Source organism: Pan troglodytes, chromosome 2 (assembly GCF_028858775.2).
Source record: "Pan troglodytes isolate AG18354 chromosome 2, NHGRI_mPanTro3-v2.0_pri, whole genome shotgun sequence".
NCBI classification, from domain to species: domain Eukaryota; kingdom Metazoa; phylum Chordata; class Mammalia; order Primates; family Hominidae; genus Pan; species Pan troglodytes.
In genome coordinates this window covers 16,410,984-16,425,430 of record NC_086015.1, presented here as the reverse complement: position 1 = coordinate 16,425,430, position 14,447 = coordinate 16,410,984, and the positions used below count along the sequence as shown (strand labels likewise).

At 40.5% G+C, this 14,447-nt stretch overlaps 1 protein-coding gene across 12 annotated transcripts in view; it reads right to left on the bottom strand.

Annotated features, from left to right (window-relative positions):
* PPARG (peroxisome proliferator activated receptor gamma) overlaps window positions 1-14,447 on the bottom strand; it is a 146,605-nt gene that overhangs the window by 19,079 nt on the left and 113,079 nt on the right. For all 12 annotated transcript variants that reach the window (XM_009444919.5, XM_016940491.4, XM_063806609.1 and 9 more), the window contains one exon: window positions 9,359-9,558. In XM_009444919.5, coding sequence (XP_009443194.3) covers window positions 9,359-9,558 — 200 coding nt within the window. The remainder of the gene's footprint in view (window positions 1-9,358; window positions 9,559-14,447) is intronic.

Sequence of the window (14,447 nt, the reverse complement as noted above, 5' to 3'; positions counted from 1 at the left end):
TGAATCCTGTTCAAATACTTGTATACCCGAAAGCACTGGAAGAAGAGCTGAGGGTATGTGTGTTCCAGCTTTGGTTCTGTGGTGAGCCATGTGACTTAAGAAAAGTCATTTACCTTTCCTAGGCCTTAAATTTCTCAATCAGGGGTTTCCATCGCTTCTCCAGAGGAAATTCTAGTTGCATTTCTCAGAAGCAGGATGTGTGTGGGGAGTGGGCATATGTGTGGAGAGGTGTGAGTGTGCATGCACGACAAACATGAAGTCTCTGATGGACTAAAAGTAAAGACTGTTTTGAGCAGAGATGCTGACAATTCTCTCCTGAAAGGAGAGAAGGTGCATGAGTGGCCATGGCAGCCGGCTTCAAGATGCACTGGTTGGAGATTCTATTCATATCTATGGAACTCTACGATTTTCATCAAAAGATTAAGTTTGTTCTAAATTGGAGGAAATAACACCAACATTGAGGAGTCTCAGATGTTAAATATATTTCCAAACTTGTACGTCACATCAACACCCTTTACTGGAGTTATTCTGGAAGTTTTTACTTTTGTTACCAAAAAATTCACTTCAACTGTACTACTTAGCAAACTCCAAAAGAGGACAGATGTGAGGACCCCCAAACAGGTTTACTTGGTGGCTCTAATTTTTTAAGGAAATTGGGACCAAACTGTCCTTACCGTATTTCTTAAACATTTTGCTTGGGTGGTTTCTTTCCTTTTTCTTTTTTTCTTTTCAGGATTAATATTATAAATGGGAGGAATACAAGGGGGGCAGAGCAAGTAACATCAATGAAAATTTACTGTATTTTTCCAGAACGTCAGGTTCTAATTATGAGAAAAGTGTGAATGGATAATGATGCTTTCACAGAACCTAGAGAAAACGTGTTTCTTGTCCTCCAGGCATTTTATAGTGTATTATAATTTATATTAATGAAATATTTACTTTCTTTTTCTAAAAAAAAATTATTTCATTTTTTGAGATGAGGTCTTGCTATGTTGCCTGGGCTGGTCTTGAACTCCTGGGCTCAAGTGATCGTCCTGCTTTGGCCTCCCTAAGTGCATGCTAGGATTACAGGTGTGAGCCACCACAACTAGCCTTTATTGGCTTTCTTTAATGTCATGAGAAAATGATGATCTGGACACCTGAAAAGACCAACTGCACATGCAGGAGTACAAATAACATGAATATAAAATCATCACCTTTTCACATGTGGAAAGACTGTACCCAGAACTGCCCACTTCAACTTTCAGAGCTTCTGCTCAACCATTTGGCTTCTTGGCACAGAACATATGCATGAAATTCTTTCACCTCCATGTAACTGATTTATCTGGAACTATGCCCTGATAAATCACCCTTGTCACTCTTCCCCTTTACTTCCCCTGTCCCCTCATATAAAGCTCCAGGTTCCTGTTTTCGAAACTCTGTAATAGTTGAACATAGGGCACAAAATCCTGCTAATTTTCTCTCCCAATTTAACAACAATGTGACTTTAACCCCTTGGCAATTGATGTTGGTCAGGATTTCCTGGCAGTAAATACTCAAGGACAGAGAGAGGAATCAGCACCCCACCATCATGCCAAACCATTTCAGTTTTTTTTTTTTTTTTTTTTTTTGAGATGGAGTTTTGCTCCTGTTGCCCAGGCTGGAGTGCAATGGCGCAATCTAGGCTCACTGCAACCTCCACCTCCTGGGTTCAAGCGATTCTCCTCAGCCTCCAGAGTAGCTGGGATTACAGGCACCCATCACCACACCCGGCAATTTTTTTTTTATTTTTTTATTTTTTAGTATAGACGGGGTTTCACCATGTTGGCCAGGCTGGTCTTGAACTCCTGGCCTCAGGTGATCCACCCACCTCTGCCTCACAAAGTGATGGGATTACAGGCATGAGCCACCACGCCCGGCCCCATTCCAGCTTTTTCAATCCTTTCTGCATTCTGAAGAAGAGGTGAACTAGCAGAGAATTCTGGGTGTTGACATGCAAATGAACACCAGTGGTTTTTTTTTTTCCCTAGTCATATCTGATTATACTGTTTTCACTGCATTTCCAAAGGCTGCATAGACTCTTTCAGCCTCCAGGTAGATCTGTCAAACTGCAAGAGTGATCCCTGGGTGGGCCCGGTCTGCCTTTCTTTGCAACCAATTCACCAATTCTTAGATAGCAGAGAGTTCATTTTCATATTTCACAGGGGACCTCCTTACCCTCAAACCTAGTGAGAAGATCGTGGCCAGCCTGCTTTATGGAGAGAGAACCTCTTAAAACCCTGGTCAAATTTGGTCTGCATTTTATCTTGAATCATTAATTTAACATGACATTTGGTACAATGTGGTACAATGTTCCATACAAAATGTACTGCACTTCCATGGCTGTGTTTTTGTATTTTTTACAAAGCAAAGTGGAATCCTTACACTTTCCATCAGCTTGGACAGTATCATCCAAAGATTGCCATTATAGGAGCCGTATCATTCTCAAATTTTGTCTTAATGATTTTACACTTCTAGTTGGGGGCTAACAGTGTATTTATCTTCAGACCCTACATCAAAGGGCTGGGTAAGCGTCCCTCTTTAACAGGAAAGAAAGCTTAATTACAAATGGGACACGATGGGGTGAATTCAGGTTTTGTGGGGCATAAAATATACACAGTAGTGGGGTCTCTCTAAGGAAAATATTACAAATTATGAGAATAAAATTGCTTCGGCCCTTCCCCAAGCACTGGAAGGACTTCTGCACAAGGGAAGGGCCCCATGAAGCTTCATTAGCTTCATGGTGAATCTGTCACTGGTCATTGTGTGCTTGTGCTTTTCATATACTGGACAGACCAGAACGGAATGAAGAAAGCTGCACTTGAACCCAGTGTTTTTCCAGGAAAGCAAAATGATTTCTGTAAGGAGAAATCAATTTTTTGAGGGATACATCAAATATAATTAATTTTGATATATTTCAATTTTCAATATTTTGACACATTTTGATTTTCAATTTTGACATATTTTGATTTTCAAAAATATATTTTGATTTTCAGGATGGGATTAAAAGTACTGTTTTATATAGATGAGTAAATTCAATTATAGATCTATGGCATGCTTCCTATGTAGAATACAAAGACAATGGGGGAAATGGGATTAATGATGAAAATAGAGTAATTAATTTTTTTTACTTTTTGAATGGAGAAATAGAACAGTAGTGTTCCTGAGAAATCCAATAACATCAGCATTTTAACATGAGTTATGAAAGGTATTATACATGAATGCCCTAAGTTTACACTCCTTTTGAATAACAAAATAGCAAGCTACGGGAGATAAACATGAAAATCACTCAAAAAGCACAGGGTATTCTGGGTGACTTTTCTAATTTGGCAGATTGAATGAGTGTAGTCAACCCCTCTACCCTCTCTCAAACAATCACTTGAGGTAACCCTGTCAGAGTGAAAACTGGCTTGGAAAAATGTGTGCCTCATCGAGTGTGGCTTTCCTGATGTTCTTAGTTTTACCAGGGAAAGACACTGAATTCTTAGGGCTCATGTTCTTCATTTTGTTTCCTTCTTGCTTTTTACACATCTGACTTTCATCACCTTTGACACACATGGTTCTCCTCGGTTAGTTACAATCCAAAACTCATTGGTTTGGTTTCCTCAGCCTCTCGTTGGTTTCTGCCCCTGTTGTTCCCGTTTCCCTCTTGTTGAGAACTATGAGATTTATAGGACATAAGGGGTCTTCAGAAGTAATCTGTCCCATCATTCTCTGACTAATGAATAAACGGAAGCCAGAGACATTCCAAAGTCAAAGTGCCATTTATAGTAAACCGGGAACTAGAACCTAAGCCCCGATTCTGGGTTGAGAACTTTTCCCTTTCCATTGCTTTCTATAGGACTTCCCCACTTCTTTTTTTCCTTTTAAAATGATTGTTCTAGGATGAACTGGAGATTTTAAACTAACGCTCTTAACATGCTGGGGTCTTGGGGCAGGGCCTTTTGAACCACTGTTTCCTAGAGGTGCTGGTGGAGTGCTGTGTGTGATAGAAGTGAAGTCTGAAAGCTGTCAAAGATATTCTGCTTTCCTGCAGGGTTTAGAGATTTAAGACAAACAAATGAAAACTTAATATGAAGAATTATTCACACGCTAATGAACTAGCACATAACCACAGCTCTTAAAAAAATCAATTGCCAGCCAAAGAGTTACTCAGCAGGCAAACAAGGGTATTGGCCAACTGAGTCCAGCCATTGGAAAAAAAAATCCAAGTGCTTTTCTTTTTAACTCTATAAAATATTATTTTTAACTTATTCTCTGAAAGAACACACTGGTTTAGATCTTTTACATCTTTAGCTATTCCTGACAGTCCTGGCAATAGAAGAATTTATTTTATTAATATTGATACATGGATGAATGATCCCAGAAGCCTAACTTCTCCAGCAGCCCCAGAAATGAATTGGCACTACTATCCTGATTTTATTTCTACTGGGGTCCCTAAGCCCCTTTCTCTGAGGATTCTGCCTGATGTCTTTCCTTTGGGGAGCAAATTCCAGCTCAGTCGGGCTTTTCCAGAGATAAAGGGAAAAGAACCCATATGTTGTTTAGCTGTAAGTGTAGGATTTAAAAGGACAGATATCTTTCCAATAGCTTTGAGTCACTGGGTTTGATGGCCATTGTAAATTTCAGAATGCACAAACTTAAATGGGTAAGGAAATGTTTTCATAGAAGTTTACATTTCCATATTGATTTTATTCTTCACTAGTTTCATATTTCACACACTATTTAGAAAGACCATTTTTTCCAATGGCACCAGTTTGCTCTTATGATTATAAATACAGTGACTCCACATGTACCTACCATAAACAATGTGATGCTTTGGAACCCAAAGTCCAATATAGCACAAATAAAAAGTTTTATTCCTTATTTGCAGACAGAGTGCAGCCGGAGCTTCGCCATCTCTTAGATAGGGGTGAAAAGTTGGCAGGTACATCAAGCGCTTTTCTATTTATTGTTTTATGACAAACCATGGCACTGAAAATGGTTTTTGAAAACCACTGTTTATTTTCATCAACAAACAGGGGATCATGTGACAATGATACGCCCAGTGTGATCATCGCACCAGGATAATAGTCAAACACTGGGCACTTCCAAAGTCCATTCAGTTATCAAACTGCCTTCATGAAACAGAGCACCTAGTTCTGGCATATGCATGGTTTTCAGAGCGCACAAAGATCTCTTAAATAAGGGGCCTTGGCTGGAGCAAGCCACTGAAAGGGAAATAGGTTGTGGGGACAGTCAGTTCCATCCTATTGAGGGTGGTTGAAAGGTCTACCGCTCCTAAAATTTCTTGTCCGGCAATCTATAGCTGACGATTCCATATCCCATCTTTTCCCAGCCCTAAGCCTAAAATTCCCAAGCATACTCTTATTTAGGCAAAACAATGAAAAGTAGGGCATCATACACCAAGGATATGATGTTAAAGTTGGTAGAAGGGGAGCAGGGGAATTTAATTTATCCGTTTTGAAAGGTGCAAGTGGCCCTAGGGAATAAGATACAGGAGAAGGAAGATTAGTTGGGGAGGGGAAGGAGTCCTGGTCTGCCTAGAGGCAAATGCTGAGCGGGCAGCGGGCATTCTACAATAGGCAATGGTGAAATTGAGCAGTAAGATACATTTAAAGAATGGCCTCTTCAATCAAGTCATTTCCTTTTCCAAAGGTTCTGGGTAATTGGTCACCCACTATTCTGAGTAGCCTCCCCCAGCCTTGGCCTAACCAACACTAATGACATCAGTCTCAAGCAGGGTGTATAAGAAATGCAAATTGCTCTGCTGCACAGCCATAGCCACTTTTATATACCTCCCACCCTCTCAAGAGTCCACATTTCTGCAAAACTTTTCCTATCAATGCAAATCTTAACTTTCATGAGTCCTGGCCAAGAGATAACATAATACCCCTGAGATAGATGCTATCAAATGAGTAACATGACCATGTAGATAAAGAACAAATCTCTAGTCTCGTTGGAAATCACATTTTGGTTTTTTTTTTCTTTCCCATATTCCTCTCTGAACTGTTTCTTTCCACTAGTACTTAATTTAATTTTGCAAGATAAGGAGAAGAGAGGGTGCCAAACAACTGTAGTTTAGTTTTGTGTCATCAGTGAATGGATTATTTTAATTTGGCCCAGTCTCTCTTTTTCCAGACCCTGCCTGAATCCAGATCATCAATGATGTCCAGTTTGGTAAGCAAATATTGGGCTAGAGGCCCTCTGTTGAAAGTCCAGAATTTCAAAGGGCATAGGCAACCGTGTTTAATTCAATTAAGCAAATATAGTCTGAGTAACTATTAGGGGCAAGACACAGTCCTAGTTACTGGAAGAAAATGACAAACGCTTGGCCTCTGAACTTGAAAAGCCCATAATCAAGCATTTCGCAGCCCTCTCCTTTAAATAGCTTAATACCTGTTTATTCCATAAAGAACCTCCTTATTTTTTAACTCAAAGATTTAGAGCCAAGGAGTCAACTGGAGTGAGGTATCTTGAGGGTGTCCTCCAGTAACACAGATAAGAGCACGTTGCACACCAGTAGTGTAATTTTAAGTTCTTGACCACCGAGGCTTTTTTTAATCAGTCTTTTGCCTGACTTTCTGGTACTATTAAGTTGACAGGATTTCTAATAAGGATTGCAGGTATGAATTAGAGGATGAAAAGAAGGTGAGAAAGCAGTTGATGAAAACTAACCATGGCTGGTGGCTCACACCTGTAATACCAGCTCTTTGGGAGGCTGAGGTGGGAGGACTGCTTGAGCCCCGAGTTCAAGGCCAGCCTGACCAATATAAGAAGACAATCCCACCTGGGCAACAAAGCAAGACCCCCACCTCAAAAAAAAAAAAAAAAAAAAGAAAAGAAAAGAAAAGAAAACTAACCAAAACTGTAGATAGTTTGCTTTAGGGCTCTTTCCTTTTCAGCAATCCTTTTAATTTTTTCTTCCTGGATATGAATGGTTTATTTTCTGTAGTCCAATCAGCTACGCAGAGGTCTTCATTTATTTTTGATTTGCTATGGCCAATTTTATCATTGAACGAATGAGCTTTATGAACACCAGTGTTGTGCAGTCCTGTGCATGTAAAAGCCAGCAGTCCTAGTCAAGGACTTTTGTAATTTGAAAAGAACCGAAACAGCACAAAAATTTTCCAATTGTGAATATGTTGGGATAGCAGATGAGGTGAAGAATTCCTACTGTTCTAAAAACTGAGAAAAAACAATCATGGAAAGTTTTCTCAGAGCGAAGCTTTCTTAGTGTATTATGTCTCCCTGGCTTACTACCAGCAAGTGGGAAAGACTAGCTTCCTAAAGTACTATGCTACCGAGGGGCTAGCATGCTACGAATGCTCTGAACTAGAGGCCAGAAAACCTGCATTATAGTCCCAGGTCTTCTACACACTTGCTGTGGGGTCTTAGGGCAAAATGTTTAACCTCTCTGGACTTTATTTTCCTCATCTCTAAAATAAAGAGGATAATAATAGCAGTAGTCAGGTGCATGTGGCTCGAACCTAATAAATGTGCAAGGTTTTTTTTATACTGTAAAGAATTGAATCCAGGTATATTATTGTTGAGGTATCAAAGACCTATTTTCAAATCAGAAAACTCATTGTCCTTATTACCGTATGGCTGTATGCCATAAGTTTCCTTTTTCTATTAACTGATTCTACTCTTACTAAATAGTTTAGCTAAACAGAAGAACTACCATCTTGAGACAGTCATCAAAATACATGAAAGGTTAATGAGATTTTCCTAACAATATATCTGAATAGGGGAAAAGTTACACATATCTATCAAGTCATTGCATAGCTCTCTGGGAGGTGTTCATGTGAAAATAAATGACTGCATAGAAGGGCTTTCCATGGCTGGGACGGTGTCTTCTCAGTGTGTTCTGCAGTTCTTACAGCCCTGGGAGCGTTGTGCAGACATCAGAATCAAAGCCAAACCCTGTCATTAAAAACTGAGCTACAAAGCCGGGCGCGGTGGCTCATGCCTGTAATCCCAGCACTTTGGGAGGGAGAGGCGGGCAGATCACGAGGTCAGGAGATCAAGACCATCCTGGCCAACATGGTGAAAACCCATCTCTACTAAAAATACAAAAAAATTAGCTGGGCATGGTGGCATGCGCCTGCAGTCCCAGCTACTCGGGAGGCTGACGCAGGAGAATTGCTTTAACCAGGGAGGTGGAGGTTGCAGTGAGCTGAGATCACGCCACTGCATTCCAGCCTGGCAACAGAGCAAGACTCTGTCTCAAAACAACAACAACAACAACAACAAAAAACTGAGGTACAGAGACATGATCCAGGTCATCCAAGCTGATGGCAGAATTGGGACTAGAATTCAGGTACAATTTTATTCTATAATTCCATGTTGTTTTCTCAGTTTCCAGTCAGAGAAGAGCTCTGCTGCTTGGAAAACCTAACTCAGTAACAATTACAACCCATTCTGGGTTTTCTAAACAGTGCTGCTCAATGAGTGAACAGATGTTGGAGAGTCCACTGAAGTAGTCCGGGCAGCTCAGAGCCTTGCAGAAGATAAAATTCACATATGTAATAAAAGGATAGAGCTTCTAGTTGCCCCGGAATAATCAAGAATGCTACAAGGAAAGAAAGGTAACATAATATCTAGAATCTATTTTTATGCCTCATGTTGAACTTCATAAGAGGTAACTCTAGACCAGCCTGATCAACAAGGTGAAACCCCGTCTCTACTAAAAATACAAAAATTAGCCGGGCATGGTCGTGCACGCCTGTAATCCCAGCTACTCGGGATGCTGAGGCATGATAATCGCTTTAACCTGGGAGGCGGAGGTTGCGGTGAGCCGAGATTGTGCCACTGACTGCACTCCAGCCTGGGCGACAAAGTGAGACGACATCTCAAAAAAAAAAAAAAAAAAAAAAAAAAAAAAAAGAGGTAACTCTGGTAGTTCTCCTGAAAGGTGAAATAGTGGGATTCAATACCTTTTCTAAACCTAGGTCGGGTTCTTCCCAGAGGAAAGCAAGGCTGCTTGAATGAATATTGCTGTGGCCAGTTATTTTGATGCCGAGAAAGGAGATGGATCCTAAAAGAGGGTGATAGGCTGAGGGGGCTTAAGTTCATTCATTAAAGTTAGGATGACCAATACATTCTTACACTGTTCTCAAAAACTTTATGGACTTTTCTCCCTTTTCAAAATAATGTTGACTTATGCTATCTGAAAACACTTCCTGCGTTTCAGACTCAGCCTGCAATATGTTAACAGCCAACAGTTGAACAATATTCTGTGTGTGCATTTGTAGCGCAGTAAACCATTTACTCAAAGAAACAAAAACCCAAAACAACTTCCCGCCTCCCCCAATGAAGACAGCAGAAGAGAACTAACTGATTTGTCTGTTGTCTTTCCTGTCAAGATCGCCCTCGCCTTTGCTTTGGTCAGCGGGAAGGACTTTATGTATGAGTCATACAAATGTTTTGCCAGGGCCCGGAGGTCAGCGGACTCTGGATTCAGCTGGTCGATATCACTGGAGATCTCCGCCAACAGCTTCTCCTTCTCGGCCTGTGGCATCCGCCCAAACCTGATGGCTATAGAGGAAGAGGAATGACAGGATGAATCATTGGATTACTACTGCTCTGAACACACACTGTGCTCTCCCAGCCCTCGTTCCCACACAGTAGAAGCCCTCCTCCTCCACTGCTCTTGAGTCCTGGTTTCTGTCTACCACTTTGCTCATGTTTTTATTTCACAAAAGTAGCACAGACCATCAGTAAAAATTAAACTGTTAACTTTCATTTTTAAAAGTTAATGCATAATCCTGCTGAGAAAGTGAAAGAATTCGAGTCTAGCAAAGGGAGGGAAGTATGTCGACTTAAACGTGAAATAATTGAGAACCAACTCCTACTCATCCCTCAAGACCCAATTCAAAGGTCACCTTCTTTGTATCCCCAGCACTTGACCTAAGGTTAGGCACTAGAAGGATCAACACGTTTCACGAATTAAAATACGAAACTGTGCAGAATTCAAAGTTGTACAGACATAGGCTTTGTTCTCAGGGAGTTTATAAGATCTGTTTGTCTCTGTTAAAAAGAAATATGGATGGTGCTTTATCACATTTTACTAGTCCAGAGAGCACTTTTACATGTAGCGGAGAGAAGCCATAGTTATCTCCCGACTCTCCAGAGTTACCACTTAATGATGTTTGTCAGAAAGACAAACTGGCTGCCTGTAGGGTGAGGAAGTGTGAAAGAAGATAATGAAAGAAAGAAAAGCAACAAGGAAAATGTAAGAGGGGTTAGTGGGGACTAGTTTGGGGAAAAAATAAACTATAACTTTTCAACTCAGATATGTTTTCTTTCCTTCTTACCAATATGTTCAGCAAAATATTATTTTGAATCATGTTCCTTTGGGAGCACACTTTGGGTTCTATGTTTCCCATAATAAGGGTACCTGGCCATCATGTCCACTGTTCCCCATGCATACATAGCTCTGTTCTTACACTCACAATGTGGTATCACAGCCATGCGTTTTTATGGTGATCGGCTTCACTAGACTATATGCTCCTCGAGCGCAGAGACTGTCATATTTGTTTATGTCTCTAGCAAGACTCTGTCTCTGCTGAATCCCAGAACACAGAGATTTTTATTTTATTTTATTTTATATTTTGAGATGGAGTCTTGCTCTGTCGCCCAGGCTGGAGTGCAGTGGCACAATCCCAGCTCACTGCAACCTCCACCTCCTGGGTTCAAGCGATTCTCCTGCCTCAGCCTCCTGAGTAGCTGGGATTACAAGGGGTGGGCCACCATGCCTGGCTCAGTTTTGTATTTTTAGTAGAGACAGGTTTTACCACGTTGTCCAGGTGGGTCTCAAACTCCTGACCTCAAGTGATTCACCCACCTCAGCCTCCCAAAGTGTTGGGGTTACAGGCATGAGCCACTGCGCCCAGCCAGAGATAGTTATTTTATATGTTATTATGCTAAGGGTAGCATTTCTACCATGAGACATGACAGCACACGACAACTTTCCCATCTGAGTACTCTGTGAATATTACCTTGGATTTTCCCAAGAAGAAACTGACATGTACCCTTGAGTCTCAAATTCATAAATTCATTTCCATTGACCCTAAATAAATTTTATCGCTGACTAATACAACTATTGTTTTGTAGGGGCCTCCTTAGAGACCAGACTTGGGAGTTAGAGGGGAAGAAAATCTTACCTCTCAGTTGGGATTCCTTTAAATTGAATTAGCCTATATTTAGATACTTTTAGTGAATATATCCTTGGTACATGGCCTCTTCATATAGAAACCTTTAAACTAGGAGGTTTTGGTCAAAAATCCTGTTCCCTACTCACTCTTCCCCATTTTCTTTCTGTGTTGTTCCACGGGGATGGGGTATGGTTGTTCATATTTTTATCTACTGGTGACCCCAGCCCCTGGCGCTAGGCTTGTCTGGGTCCCTCAGGATATGACCTTATCTCACAGCACTGATCACAGGAATTAATCTATAATGTTTTCTTTCCTCCCTTGCCATATAATCTCCACAAAGGCAGGAATCTTGTTCATTATTGTATCCTCAGCACTTAGTACAATTTCTGGCACATATTAAGTCCTTGCCTACTGTATTTTGAAATACAATGGAAAGAAAACCCCAGATAGCATATTCCTTCAAAATCCTCTGTGACCTCCTGACCACTTTGTTCAGATAGAATTCCTTATGCAGTTGGCCCTCCATACTCGCAGGTTCCACATCTCAGATTCAACCAACTGTGGATTGAAAATATTTGGAAAAAAGAACCAATAAAAAATAATATGGGCTGGGTGTGGTGGCTCACACCTGTAATCCCAGAACTTTGGGAGGCCAAAGTGAAAGGATTGCCTGAGGCCAGGAATTTGAGAGCAGCCTGGGCAACATAGAGAGCCCCTGTCTGTACAAAAATAAAAATAAAAATAAATAGCTGGGCGTGGTGGTGTGCGCCTCTAATCCCAGCTACTCAGGAGGCTGAGGTGGGAGGATCCCTTGAGCCCAGGAATTTGAGGCTGCAGTGAGTCGTGATAGAGCCACTACACTTTAGCCTGGGTGACAGCAAGACTCTGTCTCTAAATTAAATAAATAAAACAATGATAAAAAATAAGACAAATAAAAAAAACAGTATAACAACTTTTTTTTTTTTTTTTTTTTTGAGACAGGGTCTTGTTCTGTCACCCAGGCTGGAGTGCAGTGGCACAATCATGGCTCACTGCAGCCTCGACCTCCTGGACTCAATCGATTCTCCCACCTCAGCCTCCTGAGTAGCTAGGACTACAGGTGTGTGCCACCACGCCTGGCTAATTTTTAATTTTTTTGTAGAGACAGGGTTTCACCATGTTGCCCAGGCTGGTCTCGAACTCCTGGGCTCAAGGGATCCTCCTGCCTCCACCTCCCAAAGAGATGGGATTACAGGCATGAGCCATGACACCTGGCCATAGGAACTACTTATACAGTATTTATACTGTATTAGATATTATAAGTCATCTAGAGATGATCTAAAGTATACAGGAGGGTATGTGTAGGTTACATGCAAATACTATGCCATTTTATATCAGAGACTTGCACATTTAGGAATTTTGGTATCTGAGTGGGTCCTGGAGCCAATCCCAGGGAATAAGGAGGGATGGCTGTACTACATTCATTTCTTGTTCACCAGTAGTTCCTAACTGAGGAGTGCGGAGGGTAGGGGAGGCAGAGCCTATCAGAGTCACTCGGTAACTTCTGACATTATATGTCTTCCACGGGACATTTTGATGGGCCATCCATCCACTCAATTAGGAGTATATAAAAAAACTGGGGTTTGGGACAGTTTATAAAAAGCTTCCTAAATGCTGGGCTCCTGTTGTATGCAAACATTAGCTCATGTATTAAACTGTTACTATACTATGATGTTGGTTTATATCAGTTATTCTACTCGAATATAAATTATATGAGTAACATGTTTTCTCATATTTGTTCCTAGGTGTAACAAAATACACATAGTAGGTTAACAATAGATGTTTAATGGATTAAACTCCAAAATATCAGGTTTAAAAACAGACAGAAAATGAGACACTATGTCTATTAGGAAGTTTGGGAAAATGATCATGAGAAAAGCACTAAGTAAGAAGGCGTATTAAAAGAAGAAGGCATTCTGGTGTAAAACTCAGAGAAAATCAGTTATCCTATAACAAAATAGAGGTGACTAGAATCACCAACTGTCTGCTGCTCCTGAACTTTCGTTATTTCACAGACCACACAATACTGTCTCTTTATTCAAGGAATAATTATTGAATGACTATTGTGCGCCAGGCATGGTTCTAAGCTCTGATTCAGTTTTTACAGGTAAGAGGCTATAATCATATGCAAAACTTTACACACCTAGAAAAGCAATTTTTTCCTAATGGGTAATCAAAAAAGTTAATTTAAATGGACAAACAGCCAAAGATAGCCACTTACTACATTTACTAGTCTTGCTTTTCTATCACCTAACAAATATAACCAAAAAATACCCCGAAAAACCATTTTAGAATTAGGATATATTAAAGTGAGATCCCTCTGCTATAATCTCACTAAAACGTATTTTTGTAAGTTGAAGTTCCCCCCAAAGGCTAACTGTAATGACTAAATTATCTGTATTGTTAAATGCCCATGCTACAAATTAGGTTCCACTTAACTACCAGTGCAACCAATTATATAGGTGATTTTAACATTTTCATACACCAGAAGTTCATAAAAGGAATGAAAAATCGATCCCATTTGGTGAGACTAAATTTGCATAAAACATACACAAATCTGAAATTGTACAGAAAACAAGGATTTTTATTTGCCTACTTTTTTTTTTTTTCTTTCTTTCAGCTGAGGCACGCATACCTTTTTTAAGGGGGAAAAAAGCCAGTTTTATTATTTCGTTGCTTTTGAGTCCCACATAATTGTACCTATCTACCTCACGTGAGGTGATGAGAGGAGGCACAGGGAGTGTTTAACACAGTGCTAGGCACATGGCAATGCTTAACAAACACAGCTTTTATTGCTGTGGTCTTGGTAACTATGGCTGCTGTGGGTTCCAGACCAGGCTGGTAGTCATGGCACGCTGACCTCTCCCACAGAGAAAGAACAATCCTGAAAACCTAATCTATGTGTCTATCTGTCTGCCTATCTCTATTTCTATCTTTCCATCTTTAAATTGTTTGTGAGATGGTGTTTTTTAGTTAAGTAATTCTTGAGCCTCAGGTTCTACCCTTTATGTGGAGAATCTGACAACCAAGAGGAGGAAAGCGAAGGAGGTTGGGAGGTGTTTCCTGCAAGACTGAAGTGAGAGCTTAGAAATAGAAGATGAACATTCTGCATTGGGGGTCAGAACTATAAAGACTGAGTGTACTCATATACAAGTGTATTTTTCCAAATCTTCTACCACTGCTGATTAATCTTAAAAGGAAAATGCTTCATGTCTTACTGTGAGTCACTGA